The sequence below is a fragment of the Zootoca vivipara genome, chromosome 7 (genome assembly GCF_965207765.1).
Source record: "Zootoca vivipara chromosome 7, rZooViv2.hap1.1, whole genome shotgun sequence".
In the NCBI taxonomy this organism is placed as follows: Eukaryota; Metazoa; Chordata; class Lepidosauria; order Squamata; family Lacertidae; genus Zootoca; species Zootoca vivipara.
The window spans coordinates 85,985,937-86,008,638 of NC_142590.1; the positions used below are offsets into that span (position 1 = coordinate 85,985,937).

General features: G+C 45.1%; 1 protein-coding gene across 2 annotated transcripts in view; it reads right to left on the reverse strand.

Moving 5' to 3' along the window:
* The window catches only part of LAMA5 (laminin subunit alpha 5), a 191,505-nt gene that overhangs the window by 54,048 nt on the left and 114,755 nt on the right, over positions 1 to 22,702 (reverse strand). Inside the window, exons 20-34 of one of the 2 annotated variants that reach the window (XM_035123974.3) lie at positions 22,101 to 22,206; positions 20,661 to 20,760; positions 19,664 to 19,820; positions 16,826 to 16,955; positions 10,938 to 11,080; positions 10,742 to 10,848; positions 10,446 to 10,599; positions 9,011 to 9,171; positions 7,218 to 7,326; positions 6,253 to 6,350; positions 4,565 to 4,763; positions 3,261 to 3,387; positions 2,186 to 2,325; positions 1,791 to 1,906; positions 527 to 738 (exon numbers count right to left, since the gene is read on the reverse strand). In XM_035123974.3, coding sequence (XP_034979865.3) covers positions 527 to 738; positions 1,791 to 1,906; positions 2,186 to 2,325; positions 3,261 to 3,387; positions 4,565 to 4,763; positions 6,253 to 6,350; positions 7,218 to 7,326; positions 9,011 to 9,171; positions 10,446 to 10,599; positions 10,742 to 10,848; positions 10,938 to 11,080; positions 16,826 to 16,955; positions 19,664 to 19,820; positions 20,661 to 20,760; positions 22,101 to 22,206 — 2,059 coding nt within the window. Of the gene's footprint in view, positions 1 to 526; positions 739 to 1,790; positions 1,907 to 2,185; positions 2,326 to 3,260; positions 3,388 to 4,564; positions 4,767 to 6,252; positions 6,351 to 7,217; positions 7,327 to 9,010; positions 9,172 to 10,445; positions 10,600 to 10,741; positions 10,849 to 10,937; positions 11,081 to 16,825; positions 16,956 to 19,663; positions 19,821 to 20,660; positions 20,761 to 22,100; positions 22,207 to 22,702 lie in introns of both variants that reach the window. The other variant, XM_035123973.3, reaches the window with a different exon arrangement.

Consider the following 22,702-nt stretch of genomic DNA (forward strand, 5'->3'; position numbering starts at 1 on the left):
TTATGAGCGAGGTTCTTTTTCCACAATCTGGACTGCTCAGAAGCACAATGCATTAAATGGGCAATTGAATATTTGCAGGCTCTGTTGTAAAGTTACTCTGCCAGGGGATAGGCTTGCAATTAATCTCCATGCTTGAATATACATATATGCTATGCTTGAATTCTATAGCCACGTGTATTTTGCCTGAAGCATTTGTGAGCTGGTTACCAATTCCAACCATTCCCCACTCATGCCTCCTTCTGGAAAATTTTGCATCCATTTTTTCATTTTGACATAGTGTCGTACACGGATAGAATTCCAAAATAGTTTTGGAATGTGGAAGGAAAGCATTGCGTTCAAAACAGGTTCCCAGGTTGCCACTGAAACACAAGGATGCAGGGAAACCCATAGCCCAGTATTCGATTCATGTAATATTGATACAGGTACCCAGCAGCTTCTGGGTAGCGAACCTGAACGGCATGCAAGTCAGACATGGCATGCTGCACATATCAGCCCCGAATGGCACAACATCTCTCAAGAGACTCACGTCTGCAGCTGGGGAAACCCCAATAGCCCGTAGCACAGCGGGAACACTCTCGCCCGATGACATTTGACTTGCAAGCACACTGGCCACCAAACGGCTCACACTGTCTCCGGATGGCTCCTGCCTCGTGGCAGTGGCAAGGCTGGGCCCCGTTGTTGTAAAAAAGAGAGATAGATATGGCAGAGTCCTGGCAGAACTTGGAGGATGTCGCAGGGCTGCAGAGAGAGGGAGAAGTTGCTGCGCTGAGTCTCGCAGGAGTACACAGTCCACACATTTAATTCATTAATTATGATTTGTAGCCTGCCCCATTATGGACCAGTTAGCAGGTTCTGCATCTCTGCAGCTATATTGAATACATGCAAAATGCACACAAGCACTGACTCCAAGGTTGACTGGTGAAACTGGAAATTAAGGGAAGCCACTTTGGGTGTGAGACCTGGAAGACCTGGGTGGATTCCTGACTGACTCCAGCTACAAAAGTTGAGGCTGCTGCTGAAAAGAATATCCTCTCCTCTGCTCTCTCCTTGGGAGTTCTCTGGGCAGCTGCTGTTCCCATCCCTGGTCTCTGAACTGCCCGCTCCCAGCCACAAAGAGAGGTGCTTCCTCACACTGCCCCACAGGGGTCTGGGAAGCACCCCTGGCCAGCTCCAGAGGCTCTATTCACCTGGGGAGCTTGTAGCCATGACTGCTGCAACAACAGCTGTGCAAGCCTTTAGGAGACAGAAACGCGGGAGGGCATCTGAGGACGGAGGGAAGGAAAGAAAGAGGGACAGAGGCCAGTGTTGCCCATGCCACCCCTGACCATCATTCAAGGCACCCTAGGGTGCCAGGGCACACTGGTTGAAAACCACTGGGCTGAGGTATTATTTATGGGAGGTTGTTGCTGTTAATTTTTGGTATCTTTATTTCGAATAGTATTATCAATGTGGAATTTGTTCAATTACGGTTGTGCACTTTTGAGGTGTTTATTGTTTACGACTACTTTGCTTTTTTTGGTAATTGCATGAACCTTTTCATATTGTGGAAAGGCGGCATACAAATAAAATGATGGTGGCGGTGGTGGTGTTAAATTTCACATCAACAATGGGAATTGATGTTAAAGATGAAATCTTGGATGTATTCGTCAAGTTACCCAAAGCACAGTAGAGGGTTTAGATTTTAGAATGGCTGGGGAAACCCAGCCAGATGGGCAGGGTAAAAATAATAAATTATCGTTACATTATTATTATGGTTTTGCAAAGCGGCATCCATTTTTTTTGTATCTCACTTGATATAAAAGCTGTTGACTCCACAGTTGCTGATGAAATCATAGGACTTGTCTAGTGGTTCTTCTGAAAGGTAGCTGGAACCATAACTGTCTTCAGGAACCACGAGGATATAATCCTAAAAGATCAAACAGCAAATAAACAAACTGGAAACAAACTAGGGAGGCTGATGAGTCAGATGATCACAAAAGAAGATCACATATTCCCTGCCTTTACAAGGTGGAAGGGCTAGCATAATGGTTGCCTCCTTCACCTCATACAGAGAAATGCTGTTCTATAAGTGGGAGAGAACATATATTAGAATTCCCCATTAGTTATTGCAGTCATTCTTGCAGACCTGACACACACACACACACGCACACACACACACAAACAAACAATTAAGATAGGAACATACCAGCCAAAGGTACCTATTCTCTGGCACACGAATGACGACACTCAAGTCATTATCCGTAACGTCCAAAACAATTTGGTTTTCTGAAACTACCAGATTCCGGCAACCATATCCATGTGGGCAGAAAGTAGCATTAGCCTGTCCTGGAAAAAGCCAGAGAGTACGAGTCACCTTGAGTTCACCTCATTTTGCTTTCATACCTTGGAAGGATTCCCCTTTGACAGCAGTCATCTCACACAAGCTTAATGTTCTACAACAGTCTCTCCCAACTTATTACCCTCTAGAACTTTTGGACTACAACTCCTATCATCTCTGAGCCATGCTGGCTGGAGCCGATGGGAGTTGCGGTCCAAAACACTTGGAAGGGCACCAGGTTGCAGAAGGAAGTCTGAGCAGAACCTGAGCAGAAAATGGAAGAGCTGATGCTATTATTATTATTATTATTATTATTATTAATTTAAGGGCAGCTCTTATGCTGTTGGCTCTAATCTATGAAACCTTCTGCCACAATAACTCTGTTCAGTCTTTTATGGTGTCATTGGGCTCCTTTGTGCAGCCGACAATGTAGGAAGCATTCTCCTAGAGTCTGGGTAGCTTATATGTAAAACACTCTTATGGAGGAAGTCAACATCGTGCTATGCCCATCGTCCCAGCAGGGCAAGAATTTCAGCTTGCCAGACAGAACAACCCCCACTTTCTTCCCCCCACCCCTGCATTCAGTTCTGGGTATTCTCAGGACCATCCCCCAAGAAAGGTTTCTTTTGTGGGGGGAGGGTGCAGGGAATGGAATAATAATAATAATAATAATAATAATAATAATAATAATAATAATAATAATAATAATTTATTTATACCCGCCCGCCCATCTAGCTGGGCCTCCCCAGCCACTCTGGGCAGCTCCCAACAGAATTAAAAGCACGACAAAACATCAAACATTAAAAACTTCCCTGAACAAAAGCCCCATTGCAGAGACTTCCGCTGATGGGACTCATTCATTGAACCCCACCCTCAATTCACTATTAACACTGCTTAGCCCCCCAGCCCTACAAGCCCCTACACAAACCGGAGGGTCACTTACCCTGCCAAATACGTCCACCGTTGATCAACACTTCCACAGGAAAAGTTGGGTGACTGGGCTGGTAGCAGTGCAGGATGAAGGCATAACGCCCCAGACTTTGGATGTGGCCATTCAACACAATAGTTGTCTACAAGAAAGCACAGGGGCAGAAACCTAAACACTATTGTTTCCTTTATGTTGTTTGTGTCACTGATTTTTAAATTTCAGGACGCGTTTATGACTTCAGTCCCGCTTACGTCAGAACCAGCCACTCCAAAGGAAAAGACTGGGATATAAGAATTTCTGCTGGTATTTATTTTCCCCTATAAAGGTACCTCCACAAGAAAAGACTGCTAAGTCAGCAGGGGCACATGCAGCAAAATACTCTCCTGTTATATCTGAGGCACTGCCAACATTTCTGTGCCCACTTGTGTAACCTCTGTTTTGATGCCACACCACACCCTGGAAATGGAAGCCTTTGATAGCCGGAGTGCCAGCTTGAAAACTCCCCTCTTCTCTTTGCCTTCTGCTTCTCTGCCCACCTGCTGTGGCCCACTTCAATTAGAGGAAGAGGGTGATGCCCACAAAGAAACATCAGCACCAATGGACTTCCTGACACACTGCACTGGAGTCCTAGGGCAGCATTTCCTTTCACATTAAAGAAACAGCAACGCTTACACCATAGATTCTATGTTGTCTCTAAAGCTGCCCCAGCCAAGTTCCACTGGTGAAAGGGTGCTTTCATTCCCTCTCCTCTCCCTGCATGCCCCCAAAATATTCTCTGGAGGGTCCCCGAACCATCCACAGTTGTTTCTGAGGATGCTCAGCATGCATGGGAGAAGGGGAAGATAATACTCCAAGTAGTCCTCCTCCCCACCCCCACTTCCAGCCACTGCACTTACCTTCCCAGGGGCTGCCGCCGCCACCACTGCTGCTGCTTCTCGTGGGTAGGCAGAGCGAGCTCATCCGCTCCGCTCTCTGGCCCACAGGAGCACCAGGGCGGTGGCGGTGGCAGCGGAGGAAAGGTGAACAGCACAAAAGGGATGGCTCCGGAGAGGGGCTGCTTAAAATGGCGCTCAGCCAGCTCAGCCCAGCCCCCTACCTCCTCTAGGCAGGGCAGGGAGAAGCCAGGAGGAGGGAGGGAGGAGGCGACGCTGCGGTGCTTGAGAGGGAGAGGGGGGGAAATGGAACGGCGCAGGGGGGGAAAATGGCGCAGCCCAAACGAGCAGAATCCCCATGCCGATCCATGGACAGTCCGCAGACCAGATCCTGAAGGCCTGATCTCAACAAATGCTGGTTTCGAATTTCCTCTTCATCGCACTTACCTGGGGGGCCTTTAGCAGGATGAGCTCTGCAGAGGTGTCTAATAAGGTAGGAGGCTGAAGTGGAGCTGCAGGTGGAATAGCCACTGGGGGGACACTAAAGGCATGAATCAGGGGGAAGCCTGGAGCGACTGGTAGTAACTGCCCCTCCTCCAAGACAATGGACTGCGAAATCTTCTGATACCTTGATGGGACACAGGAGCTACTTTGGAGGAGAAAAGAAGAAGAGTTTTATGGGCTCCGGAGTCAAACAAAAGGCAAATATTCCCATGGAAGCACAGCAAGGAAGGGAATTCAAAGGCCCGTAATGCAAAGCATGCCTTGTACAGGAATACAGGAAGACTTTAGTGAGGCGACAGCAACCTTCCCCTGGCTCCTATATATGATCTAAAACTTACTCAAGCTACACCGAGTCTGGATAAGAGATGGGGAAGGGAAGAGTTCAAATGTAAATTGATACTGCATCCTTTTAGTTGAGCTTCATCCACTAGCCTGAAGAAACAACAAGAGAACTAAGGTCTAACAATCTGCATGATAGGAATCCCCCATCATAGGGTGCTCTCCTAGTTCTGAGCAGGAATATACATTTACAAGGAACTAAGCATATTCATGGAGGGTAGGTCTAGCAATGGCTATTAACCATTCAAGATCAGAGGAAGCAGGTCACCATGAATCAGTTGCTGGGTTCAAGTTCTGCTTAGAGGCTTCCCAGAGACATCTGATTAGCTATCACAGGGAACAGGATGCTCGCTTAGACGGAACTTTCTCCATACTTCCTTAGGAAAATACATGGGGCCTCTTCTCCTTCATAGCCTCAAGTGCCTAGCCTCCAGTGCCAAGTACTAGCTACCTTCCCAATATTATATAGTCTCCAATCCCTGGCAAAAATTAGCTACTGCAGCTGCCCACTGAGATACTTAGATTCAACAAATACCAAGGGCTACGGATGAATGTTCAGAACAAAGCATACAAATATTACACATACAAAATTCCACAGATCATTCCAAGTGGATTCTCTAATGGACTTTGAGAATTAGCTGTGGAGAATCCTGGACACCCACACCCGACCCCGATAGTAGTTAAATGGTGCTCAAGCACACTGTCTTGCAAGACACTACCTGCAAGTGAAATGGAGCATGTTGTGGCTGCACCCACTCTGATCCAACTATTCAAGGTTACCCTTGCTTCTTCTCCTCTCCTTCACCCTTGTCTTTTGTTTATGTTAACTCTTGTAAAGCACCATACATGCGGACCTTATTAATTAATTAAAATACAATACCACACATAACCCATTAAAATAAGACGATGGCATATAAAGCCTAACACAAGTGTGGGGAACCTCTGGACCTCCAGATGTTTCTGAACTACAATTTCCATCAGCCCTAGCAAGCATGGCCAGTGGACAGGGGTGATGATGGGAGTTGTAGCACAGCAACATCTGGAGGGCCAAAGGTTCCCCACACCTGGCATAACACAAGGCATCATGGCAGTGACTCGGGGGCATGTTTGTCTTCAATCATTTGAGAACTCTTTAAGTCATTAACAGGATCTAGTGAGTGGTTTTTGAAGCATTTGATGTGCACTGTAGCACTGTTAAAACTAGACCTGGTCAATTACCCAGGTGAGAGACCAATGGAAGCTCCATGTAAGACCCGGTTTTAAGCATATTACTTTTTTTTAAAGACCTTTACCTGTTTGGGGAGAACGCTCCATGGACACTGATGCAGTGAACATTTGGTTCCACAAACTCTAATGTGAATTGCTCATATGGGATGAGGTACACTTTGTGCTAAAGACAGAAGAGAAGGGAAAACAAGGTTGGGCATGGTGGGGAGGAGAATCACTCGTACTTTTGCTTCTACATCAGTGCAAATATTACTTTTAGAAACATTTCATGTAGGACAATTTAGAACTCTCACATTTGCTGTTCACACAACAAAACATCGAAAGCAGGGACATATGGAGGAATGCAGTAGGTGTCTGTGTGATGAGACAAAATCTGTTTCACATTTTGTCTAGTCACAGAAATAACAGCTGCAGTCTACTCTGTGTCCTCACAAGATATGTTACTAGAGTGGTTACTGGTTTATATAATCCAGCTGCTGCGATGTTTGCATCAGCATTTCCTAGTAAAAGCTTCTTTGGCAAGGAAGTGGCTTTTTGTTGTGATGAACTTCCACATTCCTCCAGAAACTAGATCTAGATAATTCTGATGCAAACTCCATAATTACTTCCCAGAAACTAAATTGAAATAATTCTGGTGCTATCTATGATATGGGAATAAAAGGGCAGGATGAATAGATTACCTTCCTAGTAAGGGGGAAATGGGAAGACTAAGGTCATAGACTAACAGTGGGATAGACCCACCAAGTTTGCCACCTTCTCCAAAGCAAAAAGCAATATTCATCTTGACTGCTTCTCAAGAGCAAATGAAACCTTTTCCTGTCACTGAACTAAGAACAGAAACGCAGAAATCTCTTTCAGAGATTTCTACTCCTTGGCTCAGACCATGTCCAAAGTCGGTTTCCCATCTCCAATCTTTCCCCACCCCACAGCCACTAATATTCCTCCTCCTTCCACTTGCTCCCACCTTCGAATTGTCAGGTTTGCTGTAGACGTTTTGCCAGTCTGGCCATGCTTTGCTTCAAAGGCTTACCAAGAAAAAGTGGGCCTGATCTGCAGAGAATTGAATCGTAGCTTCGGTGGCCAGTTCGAAAGCTGCCAAGCGATTTAGTGAATCTAAAACTATCCCACGGCAGAGGAAACTGCAAGACAAAAGCAGCGGTCAAGCTCAAGGATAGTCTTATCCTGCCAAGTACTCTTCCCCTCTCCCCCCCATTGGTGGTTTCCCTTGTAACTCTTTGAATTGCTTTCTTTGAGTAATAGCATCGGGGTGTTTCCCAAGGATATCCAGGTCTTCATTTCCTCTTGTTAAGGTCACAGGCTGAAGTCGAAGGAGTTCCCAGACAATGCCATAAATCTGTCATTTATATAAATACTGTCTAGTTGCTTAAATAGAGCACCAAGGCTTAGGATGCTCATGCTATTTTCAATTTCACCCCTCCTTCTTCTGAGAACATGGACTCTTGGTCCAGGTTTCTGGCTCTGGTATATACAATACTAAGAGATGAAACAGCCTGTGCCTTTCGCACAACTGCATGAAACGCAAATGAACTTCAGACCATTCAGGCCTTGCTTATTTATTACAATTGTATCCTGTATATCATGGGTAGGCAAACTAAGGCCCGGGGGCCGGATCCAGACCAATCACCTTCTAAATCTGGCCCGTGAACAGTCCGGAAATCAGCGTGTTTTTTACATAAGTAGAATGTGTGCTTTTGTTTAAAATGCATCTCTGGGTTATTTGTGGGGCATAGGAATTCGTTCATTCATTTCCCCCCCCAAAATATAGTTACAGGTAGGTAGCCGTGTTGGTCTGAGTCGAAGCAAAATAAAAAAAATCCTTTAGTAGCACCTTAAAGACCAACTAGGTTTTTATTTTGGTATGAGCTTTCGTGTGCATGCACACTTCTTCAGATGGTATCTGAAGAAGTGTGCATGCACACAAAAGCTCATACCAAAATAAAAACCTAGTTGGTCTTTAAGGTGCTACTAAAGGAATTTGTTTATTTTCCAAAATATAGTCCCCCCCCAAGGCCTGAAGGACAGTGGACCAGCCCCCTGCAGAAAAAGTTTGCTGACCCCTGCTGTATATCCTCAAAGGAGGTAGAGGCTTCATATAAGTTACTTCCCCCACACTCCACTTTTATTCTCACAATAGCCCTGTGGGTCAGGCTGAGAGGCTGTGACTGACCCGAGGTCATGCAGCAAGTTTCATGGTGGAGTGGGGATCTGAACCCGCATCTCTCCAGTCTTAAGTTTGGTACTCTAACCACTATATGCTACATTGGCTCTGCAAAGCAGGAAGTACCTATTAGACTGTGTTAACAGGACAGGCAGACTATCAACTCATTGCCTCCCCTCCCTAGTTGAAGCAATACCATAGGCTTCATTGTCCTGCTCTCTACTATTGTGGCTTCTTTACTAAATCCCTGTTAATATCCCTGCAAAGTCTCCAGCAGACACTTTAAAAGTGTGCTGAAGATCCACATAGCCTTGATCTCTCTCTCTCTCTCTCTCTCTCTCTCTCTCTCTCTCTCTCTCTCTCTCTCTCTCTCTTGGTCATCCTTTAACCAGCTGCTTTAAAACAGACAACGCAAGTTAATTGCATGGGATGGATCTTTGTTTTGGCCCAGTTATAACCAAGGAAATTTGAACAGATGCTTACAGCTCAAGAAGGCTAACTGCTAATTCTGAGACAACCCCCACAATAATAACAGTAGAAGGAAATAGAAAGAAAGCTCTATTCACAAACTATGCAACATATGAGGAGTTGTCTGTTCCTCCGTTAGGTCCGCAGCCTAACTGTCTTGCATCTTGAGGGCATACCTGTACTTGCAGGTGTATATAAGGAGAGTGCCCTGCTGAATGGCAAGCGGAGGTGAGCTGACCGCTACATTGATTGTTTGTGGATTATCCTCAGTGGCATATTCAACCAGGAGTGCATACTTCCCTGGCTGGGGTATGGCAATCGACAGCTGTATTTCCACCTGCACACAAGAATAAGCAGATATTAGGAGAAAAGCACTTTATGCTGGGGCTCAGGAGGTCCTGACACAAATCTAAATTTATGCTTTGAAACAAGTGCCCTATTGAGATCTCATAAAAGTCAACTCTTGGCATGTCATCTTCCATGTTCCAGAAAATGTTTTTTTTGGGGGGGATTATAGTGCATTAAGACACATACATGAAATTCAACCAGAATTGAAATATGTGTATCTTTTGTTGTAACGGGACAGAAACACGATAGAAGGCATGTTTTTCAACTCCAGCATTGCATTTTCTGGGGGAAAGCACTCCTGCATAAGAAAACATTAAATCAGAATCGGCCTAGCAGTGCAATCCTATTTTGAGTTACTTGGAAGCGAAGTCCCACTTAGGACTTATTCCACGGTAAGCAAGCAGAATTGCAGTCAACCCTTCTGCACCCAACTCTTCTGTTTGTAGGCCAAGAAACAGAATTCATGATCTACGAATTCTATAGTTGGTTGACAATTGCTTCCGGGGTGTCTGGACGATGGCTCTTAGTCTGAACTTAAGAGAAGAAGCAGAAGCAGAAGCAGAAGCAGAAGCAGAAGCAGAAGCAGAAGAAGAAGAAGAAGAAGAAGAAGAAGAAGAAGAGTTTGGATTTGATATCCCGCTTTATCACTACCCTAAGGAGTCTCAAAGCGGCTAACAGTCTCCTTTCGCTTCCTCCCCCGCAACAAACACTCTGAGAGGTGAGTGGGGCTGAGAGACTTCAGAGAAGTGTGACTAGCCCAAGGTCACCCAGCAGCTGCATGTGGAGGAGCGGGGAATCGAACCCAGTTCACCAGATTACGAGTCCCCCGCTCTTAACCACTACACCACGCTGGCTCCCAGGTGCACCCTCCCCGCATCTCAAGAACCTAAGATGAGCCCTGCTGGATTGGATCCAGTTGGGTCCATCTAAGTCCAGCATCTATAGATTCCCAAACAGGAAGCCCCCAGGAAGCAGGAGACGATCCCAACAGATGATGCCCTTGCTGTTGCTCCCCAGCTGCACATAATTCAGTGGCGTTCTGCCTCTCAACATGGAAATTTCATGTGGCCATTATGTATCATCAACAGATCTGGCCAGTTAAAAGGACTTCCCAAAAGGCATCAGGTACAGTGCTTAGATTAATGCGAGGTAACCAGCGGAGAGAAAGAAATTCATGCTGCCTGGAGAAGAGTGCAGTGCTGTGAACCTAAGTAGCAGCACTACAACCTTCACTGGTGCATCAGTGTGAGCACGGCCACTTACATCGCTTCCATTGCATTCCACCATCTCAGGGTACGTAGGCAAAACCCGCTCTTTCGGACAGGGTCTCGGCAAGCTGTTGTCCACCTTACATATAGCATCGTCTCCTGACCCAAAGGGGAACTGCTCCACAGGCACATACTTATACAGGAGGCAGCTAGAAAGGAAGAGGAATAGCTTTTTTTTCTCTCTCAGTATAAAGGTGTCTGCTAGAATGAAGTACTGGAAAGCTTCTGAGCGAAGGAAATCGGCTCCAGTACAATCTAATCCTATAGCAAAGATGAAAATGGAAGCCTTACTTCTGTCCAACTTGTTCAGGAGCTGGGCCGTAGGTGCAAGGATCTGAGACTTTCAGCTGCAATATAGGAGCCTCGTAGTAGGAACTGGGCAACAGGACCATGTAGTCCTGGAATGAAGGGTAGAAATGCAAGGCTTAGTTCTTCTCGCCATGGTCCTGACCAAAAGGGGAGAAAGGGGGAGGACAGCCACCCTTACCAGTAGTACATCCTCGACTTCAATGACCAGAGACCACACATTAGGGCTCAGCACAAACGGCTCCCCAAAGCTGTTCTGAGGAACAGTGACAAAAGCCGGCTCTTTTGTGGGCACAAATATAATCTGCTTTGTCTGTTCTGTATCTGCAATTAGGAAGGGGGGGAAAATCAGCTTTCATTTCCATCTAGAAGGTGTGCGAGATTTCTGGACTGGTTCCGAGGAGTTTCAAAAGTAAGGAAGTAAGTAAATTTTTCTTTATACAATAAAATACAAATACATTAAAACACAAGCAAACAATTCATTAAAATACAGCTTAAAAATTAGAATCAGGATAAAATTAAATGACAGCCCACGAATTACAACCACAGTCGAACGGAGGAAGAGTTTCCAAGTTAATTCTCTGTGGTTTCATCTTCCTTGTGGGAAAGGAGACCATGTGCACCTGGTGAGCAGCTTGCCATGTTCCACATGCATTTGTCTGAACCACGGGTCGGCAACCTAAGGCCCATGGGCACAATTTTTGGCGTCTGGACCAAGTTATTTCTGGCGCCAGGGACACGCGCAGACGCGGTTTCCGGCGCTGCGCTGCGCCGGCCCGGCCCATGGAGGATCTCTGCGGGAATGATCCGGCCCATGACCGGTAAGCCTTCCCGACCCCTGGTCTAGACCTTGTGTCTCAACACACACCCTCAAAAGATTCCATCAACAGGTTGATGTTGCAAACTTTGCAACATCCAGGTGTCTCAGCTTCACAAAGAAAGGAGGAAGCTTTCAGCCAAAGTATACTTGAAATGCATAGCATGTTTCGACCCCACTGTTATTTCTAACTGAAAACTGTGTTCTGTAGCCACTGTTGAAAACTGAATTCTTTGCAACAATGTCTACAGTTGCCCCCGATGAAAAAAATTCACTCAAAACAAAATAAACTGAATATAAAATAAATGAGTAAAATTAATGTTCACTGTACACTGGGTGCCTCCTTACTTGTTATTGTTTTATGTTGCTGCTGTCCTTCAACACATAAATGAAGCTGGATGGATGGGTCATACTCTCCCAATGATGTAAAGGTAAAGGACCCCTGGACAGTTAAGTCCAGTCCAATTTGACTGTGGGGTGCGGCGCTCATCTCACTTTTCAGGCCAAGGGAGCCGGCATTTGTCCACAGACAGCTTTCTGGGTCTTGTAGCCAACAGGACTAAACTGCTTCTGGTGTACAGAGGACGGTGACAAGTGCCAGAGAGCACGATAACACCGTTTACCCTCCCGTCGTAGCGGTACCTATTTACCTAATTGCACTGGTATGCTTTCGAAATGCTAGGTTGGCAGAATCTGGGACAGGGCAACGGGAGCTCACCCCATCGCGGGGGTTCAAACTGCCAACCCTCCAATTAACAAGCCCAAGAGGCTCAGTGGTTTAGACCCCAACGCCACCCGCGTCCTGAGATCTGAATTTTGTAGGAATAGCATTAGAAACACCCACACAATTGTTTTGCCTGCATAGTCTTTTCCCGTTTTATTTATTTTTTAACCAGTTAGTTATATTGTTTCATTTTATTGCTAACTGCCTTGAGAGCAGCTGTGCTGAAGGTTGTGATGTATAAATCTAACAAACAAACGAAACATTTGCAGAGACATACAACAAGAACAAAAGGGACGCAGTGGCGCTGTGGTCTAAATCCCTGCGACGGGGTGAGCTCCCGTTGCTCGGTCCCAGCTCCTGACAACCTAGCAGTTTGAAAGCACGTCAAAGTGCAAGTAGATAAATAGGTACCGCTACAGCGGGAAGGTAAACGGCGTTTCTGTATGCTGCTCTGGTTCGCCAGAAGTGGCTTTGTCATGCTGGCCACATGACCTGGAAGCTGGACGCCGGATCCCTCAGCCAATAACGCGAGATGAGCGCCGCAACCCCAGAGTCAGTCATGACTGGACCTAATGGTCAGCGGTCCCTTTACCTATGCAACAGGAACAAGAGATAGTTCAGAACCAGTTCTAATCCCCCCCCCATCTCTCTCTTTTCCCCCACACGAAGTAGGGCAACCTTATAAGTCAGTGAGATGTGGTATATATTCATCTTGCAAATGAGGGGGAAAGAGTAAAGGGATACTGACTTTCCTCAATGATTGTAGTTCTATAATGAAAACTAGCACAAGTGATTGTTGCAAGAGCACAGACAATAAAGGCCAGAGAGCAATCTGTACGCTGTTCCTTAAAATATCATTAATAATTAACAATAATAGTCAATAATGAAAACATATTCAAGGAAATTTAAGGGATTATCAAGTTTGCAGAAATAAGTGGCCCCATTAGCAAAGTCAATGAATTTAGGTCAAGTCTCTTGCACAAATAATCCTTATCATATCAGATAGCCTTAAGAATAAAGCCATTTATTTCCAAGAAGCAGAAGATTTTTTTTAATCAAGTTAGGATTCTTTTTTTGGGCGGGGGTGTGTACACTCATCCTCCATTTCATCTGAGTGTATCATACACATCACACTGCACAACCTGGCCATAAAGGAAAGCAAATCAGCCGGCAAACAGGGGGATAAAACGTAATTAAATCATCAGCATATGGCCCAATTAACATTCTCCACTAGGCAGATAACAATTACAGTGGTACCTCGAGTTACAAACGCCTCAGGTTACAAATGCTTCAGGTTACAAACTCCGCTAACCTGGAAGAATTACCTCGAGTTGAGAACTTTGCCCCAGGATGAGAACGGAAATTGTGTGCCAGCGGCGCAGCAGCAGCAAGAGGCCCCATTAGCGAAAGCCACGCCTCTAGTTAAGAACAGTTTCAGGTAAGAATGGACCTCCGGAACGAATTAAGTTCGTAACTAGAGGTACCACTGTAAAGGTTTAAAAAAATCCCTACAAATCAAAAGGAATGAAACCAACTGCAAAACTAACTAAATAAAACAACCAGCGGCAAAACATGTGTCAACACAGCAGAGCTAAAACACTGAGGATCTTATAATATGTTCTCCTTTTCCATCCTAAAAGCTCACTCCTGCTTTGCTATTTCAAGACACAGAAGCTATCTGCGACAGACGTGTATCACATGATCCCCAGAGGTGTTCAGATTCCAGTTCTCACACCTTGTCAGAACGACCACCACATGCAAGGAGCCCGGACTGAGGGTGCTATCAGAAAGCAGTGGCGCTTAGTGCCTTTGGCGACTTGTGGGGCAGAGGGCAGGGGGGACCTGACAGTAACTGGAGCTACAGCCGATGACAGGCAGAGCCCATCCTCTTCCCTGCTGAGTTCTGCAAGGGCCACACTGAGACGAAGGCATAGGAAGTCAACAGGCAGTATCACTCCTTGCTGGTTGTAAGTAAGAAGGCAGGTGGTGGCTGGCTGAAGATGGGCTGAAAATGGTGGGGCACTGACCAGCCACTACTGATCAAAATCACTGCTGTTACACACCTTTCTCATGCTTCCTGTTCAGGTAGCATCCTATCAAAAGGTAAACTTCACATTTTCCCTGCCCAGGTCCAGAAGATGAGCAAGTTGTTGGCACTTCAGGAACCAACACAATTTACAATTTACAATACGGTGACATCGCAGAAGGAACAACAGGAAGCACTGGTGACTTGTCCCTGAGTACTCAAGAGAATGGCTAAACACAATTGTAGAAGTGCTGGCCAGGGGGGGGGGGGGCTTCAACTTACTTGTATTTTTTATTTGTTAAATTTGTATGTTTCCCGAAATAATATCATAAATTCCATATTAAAATACGTTAGCGGCGTTTCTTTAATGAAATAAAATTGTGCTTTATAAATGCATGTAAAAAGCGCCTCTTTTAATGACATAAAAATGTCCTTTTAAGTTCAGTAAAAGCATTCCCAACAGTGCCTGGAAATGCCACTTCTGTGCAGACTTTGCCAGCAATAGTGCTATAATGCAGTGCTCCACGGACTAAATCGTGAATTCCTTTTTAATAAACCAGCTGCTGCAGCTGCCTATTGAGATAAGACTTGCTTCCCTTCTGAATCAATAAAAGTGAAAATAGGCACCCCTGAAGGTAGAAGTTATATGGCTAAAAATGAATTCCATTAACAAAATTGCCTCCCCACCCCCTTTCAGAAAAATATTTCAAGGCTAGCACTATGGTAGCAATTGCAGTTAATTCTGCTGTCAGCATGAATGGGCATTTGAATGTAAGCTGAGGAACTGGAGGAGTTACCACACACCAGGCTAGACATAATATTGATCAGCTTTCTTGCATTCCACATTTTGCATATATATGCCACAGTGTGCTAAAGCAGCAAAGAACTAAAACTACATCCCATTGGCACAAGCTGTGAGGATGCCAGTGGAATCCTTCCTGACTGCTACTGCAATCAAAGCACGGGATTCAAACAATCTTTTCCTTTCAGACATGCTGGATATGATCAAGTACGTTTCCGAGCACAATTCAAAGTGTTGGTGCTGATCTTTAAAGCCCTAAACGGCCTCGGTTCAGTATACCTGAAGGAGCGTCTCCACCTCCATCGTTTTGCCCAGACACTGAGGTCCAGTGCCGAGGGCCTTCTGGCTGTTCCCTCGCTGCAAGAAGCCAAGTTACAGGGAACCAGGCAAAGGGCCTTCTTGGTAGTGGCACCCGCCCTGTGGAACGCCCTCCCACCAGATGTCAAAGAGAACAACAACTACCAGACTTTTAGAAGACATCTGAAGGCAGCCCTGTTTAGGGAAGCTTTTAATACTTGATTAATTATGGAATTGTATTTTAATATTTTGCTAAAAGCCACCCAGAGTGGCTGGGGAAGCTGGGGAAACCCAGCCAGATGGGCGGGGTATAAATTATTAATTATTATTATTATTATTATTATTATTATTATTATTATTATGTTTGCTTTATCAGGATTGCAGCCAACTAAGTTCTACTCAGACCACACGCACTGAAATCAATAAACCTAAGTCAGCCATGCCTATTAATTTCGATGGGTCTATTGTTGAGTAGGACTAGCACTGAATACAATCAATAGCTGATTTTATTTATTTGTTTTAAAGTCTTCTCTCTGATTGTAATGTTTCGGAAGAAAAATAAGAATATAATAATAATAGCCTGTTGGATCAGGCCAATGGCCCATCTTGTCCAGCTTCCTGTTCTCACAGTGGCCAACCAGATGTCTGTGGGAAACCAGAGAGCAGTGCATGAGCACAAGAACACTCTTCCTGCCCTTGGTTTCCAGCAACTGGTATTCAAAAGCATTGCTGCCTCTGACTGGAGACAGAACACAGCCATCATGTTGTTGTTTAGTCGTTTAGTCGTGTCCGACTCTTCGTGACCCCATGGACCAGAGCACGCCAGGCACTCCACTCTTCCACTGCCTCCCGTAGTTTGGTCAAACTCATGTTCGTAGCTTCGAGAACACTGTCCAGCCATCATGGCAAGTAGCAATTGACACCCTTTCTTTTCCTCCACGAATTTGCCCAACACTCTTTCAAAGCCATCTAAATGTTACTTTGCCTTGCTTAACACCAAAGAGAAACAAATTCCCTTCCTCTGGTCAACGGGCTCAAAATATGGGACCCACGCCGTAACTTAACAGTTTAGCACTAACCTCCTATCCCATCATATTTTCCCAGTCACAGTGATCAATTATCACAGTTTTATATACAAGAAGCATTTGCAGAAATGAAAACAAACTGAATTGCTGAGGATGTTCACTGGCTTGAAGGCACACTTAAGCAAAAGCCTGAATGAGCATAACAATTATTGGCCTTCCCCTTCAATTCTAGAACAGTATACTGTATAATAATAGGTTGCTTCAGAAAAAATGCTTTCTTTGATTGGCAACACGGAGCAGCTTGAGAATGGAAACCGCAACAACAGATCAATTATGGAATTGGGGGGGGGGGGACCAAGAGAAATCTGGGATCCTTACCTCTCCTTCGTGGCTGATAAGCTGTAATTTTGCCGTACACAGTGGCACTTCCTGAATTAATATATCTCAAGATGACATGGAAGAGATAGATCTCTGCTTCTCTGACCCGCACTGTAACTTTGACTTTGTTCTGCAAAAGGCAAAAAAGCACATCGGGCACATTATCATTGCAGGGCAGGCTGCGAGTCTGTTGCCTGCCCTGCCTGTCTCTGTCTCTCTCTCTCTCTGCCTCTCTAGGTTCCCCACCCTTTGTGGTTTCTAAGAGCAAACTGCTTGAGGAGATCCAAAATCTACGAAATGAGTGGTGGTGGTGGTGGTGGCTTTTGGGGAGGGAGAAGAAAACGCTGCTTTGCAAGAAAAAGCAAAGGTCGGCTCCTTTATCAACTGGCTTTCGAAAGGGGTTAGTCTAGAAGTGAAAAATGCACTTACAGTTGCCACAAACATTAAACTTTCCTTCCTCAAGGCCTGAGACCCTCCCTTCCACATTTGCAGGCCCCTGGTTGACGTAGCGGAAGACGAGGCGGAACGGGTCAGGGGAGGTCACACTGAGGGTCACCACTACCTTGGGCTGGTGGGAGAGAAAGGGGAGAGAAGCAGAGCACACCTTAAATAAACCTCCACCGTCACCTGCCACCAGCCACCAGCTCAAGCAAAGCACTCCCGTACTCCTGCTCCCCAAAGCAGCATGCCAAAAGCAGGTGAGGAAATCAAGCCAGCCCCATCCTGCTCTTAATGGGATGGCCTGGAAAGATGCCTCTGAAACACGCAGGCTGCACATTCCACCTAAGGCTATCTATCCAGCCAGAATCAGACATTCCAATAGTCAAGAGCCAAAGGGAGAAAAGGGAGAGCAGAGGGAAGACGACTTCTAAAGAGAAGCACACCGAGTGCATGTAAAATTAATAATCCATTGCCACAAGGTGCAGTGATGGCCTGCCACTTAGATGCCATTAAAGGGGGAGTAGGCAAGATCACAGGGTCTGTGAGAAAACAGGATGCTGAAGTAGACCTTTGCTCTGATTCAACAGGGCTCTGGTGTCCTTAGGAAGGCTTGCTTCCCATTTTGCAAGTAAATATCACAGACGTGGCCCTGCAAATAATTCCTAACACTAGCATGGGAAATATTTACACATCAATCTGATTGTGAGAAAGATGTGGAGAGGAATGCCCATGGGTGGTTAAGGATACCTATATCCAGTGGGTTTTTTTTAAATTCAGGGGGTACTCAAATGTACGCAGTACCAGCACCTCTCTCTTTTTTTGGTTAAAAAGTGTAACAACTTCATGGTGAGTTCCGGCACCTATTTTTCGGGGGGGGGGGGAGAGAGCACTGCCTATACCTTTCTTGAAGGCAAATGTGCACATACACACAACTCTCTGTGATGTTAAGACTGCAGGCAAACTTTCAAAAATCTCAAAATCATCACTACATCATAAAAAAAATGTGTTGACATTATGAGCCTAAAATTAATTTTGCTCTTGTATCTCCTGGCATTTCTAGATTTATAAAGACTGCCTGTTTGGGACATGAACTGATTGGAAAATGCAGGTGAAAAGACTGGGAGTTGTCCACACCAATGGGCTGGCATCAAGAATCCATGCAAATGAGATTAACCACATGCAAAAAGACTATGCAGGTTAGCTGTGGTGCTCCAACTCAAGCTGACATTTCCAAGAAGGCTAAACAAGGCATGTACCTCTACCCAAGAAAGCTGGGGGTTTCAATAGCAAGACAAAAGACTACCTTCAAAGGCTCGTTTGCACCTTTCAAACAATAACTACATTGTGGAATGAGCACTTTTGTGAGCCTCTGGCTATTAAAGGCTAAGAGTGGGACCGTAACTTTGGCACAAGGAATGAGAGAGCATGCACCATTAAAAAAAAAATATCTAAACAGAACACGGAAAGCCTGTCCTTGGGCACATTTTCCTAAGGGGGCAGAAATAAAACAAAAATAATCTTTAATCTAAGAACCCTCTCCTAAAGAATAAAGTGATATAAGAGAGTTCCAAATGAACCACATAGACCACACATAAACACTCTCTCTGTGAGGTCTCCAAATTTCAGAGAGTTGCTCCATTTCAGGTGGAAGCAAGCTCAGCAGATGTTACAGTCTCATTCTCTTTTCATTCGAGCATACAAAAGCCTGGAAATAAACAAGCCACCCTCTTCAACAGATGAAAGAGCAACTAAAGCCACGTGCAGCAGAGGAAAAAGCGAAGAGGGTTTTCCTTTCCTTTGAGGAGCAGGGAGATGTTATGCGGAGAGTTGCAACAGGAAGAGGGAGAGTAGCCCCTTAGGAGACCTGTTTGTGTGTTGTCTTTCTAACTGGCAGTCCCCTTATATAGTTCCTGCCTGGCCATCTTCCCCTAAATGAACTAAGGCTGACATAATGAAGGAGTACCAGGATTCGGGACCTTTCCTATCATCCAGCTGTTCTCTTCCTAAGCCTAACACAATAGCACAAGCAGGCTTTCAATGTAGAAGCATATGCACACAAATGTGGAGCGACCGCTTGCATTGGGCTCTGCCTGTTTTTAGGAGTCCCTTTGGGTAAAATGCGTAGGAGATCTCTCGTCTCGAAAGTCACTTCAAACGTCACATATTTCCAATAGTGCAAGCACTTACACACATATTAAAATCTTGAAAATCACGCATGGGTCATGCATTATTTCATTGCAGGAACATTCGGAGTAGAGATGGTGAGCAGCTTCTCAGCATGCATATCTTTTTTTATCCTTTTCGCTATGTGGAAGTGCTTTGCTCTTATGAAATCCGTAACATTTGAAGCTGCCTTTACTATCTGCCCGTGGAAAGAGGTGGGGAGTTAAGGCCTACCTGGATGGAGGACATTTGTGCATATCCTCTCCAGCTGAAATTCTCAAATTCCAAGGGGTTGTAGCCAAATCGAACAGGCCGTCCATCCAGCGCAGTTCCCTCTTCCAGCTCATATTTCAGGTGATGAAGGTCAGGGATATAATGGTCTATTGCTGGTCTGCAGATAAAAAGCGAGGCACACTCTTAGCAGCCTGGCTTTCCATCTGCACCACAATGTAGGGAAGACTCAGCTTCAACGTGTCTGGGATGAACTAAGCAAGCAAAAACTCGAACTGGTATTTAGTCAACGCACTCTAGCTTAGGATATTTGCATCCACACCAAGAAAATACCTATCATCTCCCCAAAATGATTACAGTGGTACCTCTACTTACGAATTTAATGCGTTCTGAACGCACATTTGTAAGTCGAAAAAAATTGTAAGTCGAATCCCATAGGAATGCATTGGGAGAAAAAATTCGTAAGTAGAAGCAACCCTATCTAAAAATTCGTAAGTAGAAAAAATCCTATCTAAACTGCATCCAAGATGGCGGACAGAGCTCCATTCGTAAGTAGAAACATTCGTAAGTAGAGTTATTCGTAAGTAGAGGTACCACTGTACATAAATGACATGCAGCTTTTCATGTTTTATATACAGGCCACAGAAACATTCCTGCATTGCAGAGGATTGGACAACTTCACAAGATTGCTGGCAGGGGTGGGGGTGGAGAGAGGAATTATTTTCACACTGTTCATAATCTCATAAACCTGTATCATGTTCCCCTTCAGCCAGCTCCCCCCCAACTTAAAAACCTGCAGAACCACACACATAGGCGAAGAACCTTTCTGCTGCATCTATGGACATCTCACTTGGTCTGTTCCCCCAAATGACCCATTCACATTCTCCACCTCATCCACTTAACACACAGAACGCTACTGCTGGGTTTGAAATCCAAGATAGCAAGGCAGCTAACGCCACAGGTTTGCCCTGCTGCATCGCAGTTGCAGCCAGCCTCTTACTGAGTGCAAGTGGGGCCTTGCGTATTCAGTCTGCAGCGACAGGATCCAGTCTTCTCGTCACACGCCGGCCCGGCTGCCCCACCGATGTCACAGTGGCATCCTGTAGATAGGAAGCACGTGTTTACATTCTACAGTTGCTAATGGGCCCCAAATAGCCTGGCACCAAAGGGAGTGACAGTGGCATGGCACACTATTTTTATTCCATTGTATCTGCTTTCGTGTTGGCTTCTGGCCCTGCCTGGATCCGTTTCCACTGCCTATTTCAGAAGCTATGCCTGCTGCTTCCCTACCAGGCAGTCTCCCCATCACCGTTTGCAGACGCTCTCCCCATAATCCTAACTCTTCCAAGGATACAGCCTTGCATAGTTAATAAAAATAGACAGCAATGGATACTCCCAGTCCTTTCAGTGCCATAGATGTATCTGTTTGTATTACTGATGAAGGACAACAACCCGGCCAATTTTAGCACGCTTTGTTCTGTTGTACATCAAGAAGCTGTGCAATCTGTACCCAATACAGTGTCCGGCTCTGATCTAAGATCAACTTCCATTCTCTTGGTCTAAAAATAAAGTACCGTATCTTTCCATCTATAAGATGCCCCCATGTATAAGACCCCCCCTATTTTGGGGGATTCAGATTTAAGAAAATGGGGGGGGGGGAGATGGCCCCGTGTATAAGACGCCCCCTAATTTTTTGACATTATTTTTAGGGGGGGGGAATCTGGTCTTATACACTGAAAAATTCGGTATATCATAAAATAGGTGCCAGTTTAATCAGCTTCTCTCAGTAATGCCTGTTTCAATAAACCTTTTCCAACTCCTCTCATCTGGCCTTGCTCTTTTTCCTCTACCTTTTTGACTTTTTTGAAATTGATTTTTAAAGCCTGAGCAACTGAACCTCCAACCTTTCCATCTTTCTTCTCTAAAGAAACTTCTTTACTTCCTTCCTTTCCTTTGATCTGATGCTGCAGCTGACCTCCTTAAAAGGTGTCAAGATCTTCCTCCCCCACGCCTTTTGTTAACTACCTTAACAAGTTTTGAGCAAGGTGTATATGAGGGTTGGAGGTGTATATATGTATCTGTATGTAAAAGAAGTGCATGATTGGCTGTGCACAAATTTGGCAATAATTGGAAAGGAGGGGGAAACGATTTCTAAGCCACAAAATGCAAAGCAATACCTGGGAGGAAGGACAACACAGCATATAGCCAGTCAAAATTTCAGAAGGATGGAGAGAGAAAGATTCACTCCATCATTATTCTTAATCTAACAGAGACCAAGTCTTGAGTAAATTTGTTCTTTCCCTTAATATGCCCCCCCCCACATTGGAACCCCGCTTCCCATCTTGACAGGACAACTGTTCCTCAGTTCTAGCTAACGTGACTTGTGTCCCCACCCAATGGCTAACAGATAGCAGCATGATACAGGGGGAAAAGAACACACCTTGACAGCCAAAGTAATTCCCGCTCTCCAGGTTGTAGTATCCTTCTTTGCAAGTTGAACAGAACTGACCACAGGTATTGGGCTTGCAGAAGCAGTGCCCATCGCCCTAGGAGACAAAGGCCACATGTTAAAATCAGCCTGCGGCAGCTCCCCAAAATTAACCTCCCTGACCTCAGCTGGCTTTTCTTGTATGGGGAAAGAATGGATGAGAAAGGGTACAAAGGCAGCGAACTGCAACAGCAGCTGCTCTGCTTTGCCCTAAAAACAACAACCAGAAACCTCTGCTGTAGCCCGAATGCTCACAGAAATATTTGAAGAACATTGTGTCATTTACTGAAACCTTATGAAAGCAATAGAAAATAAAAGCAATGCCTGTTTTATTGCCCATGCCTTGCATTGGAATAAATCAAGTATAACTCAAGAGGCATCTTGATCACGGAACTCCCACCTTAGAGACAGTTGGCACAAAGTTATAAGCTTTTTGCGCCAAGTGAGCTGAGGATCGACATATTCACTCAGGCTGTTGGTTAAATCTGTGATTCTGCACTTAGTGTATATCTTTGTGCTCTTGCCTGTTTTGACAGTTTCACTGTTCACTGATT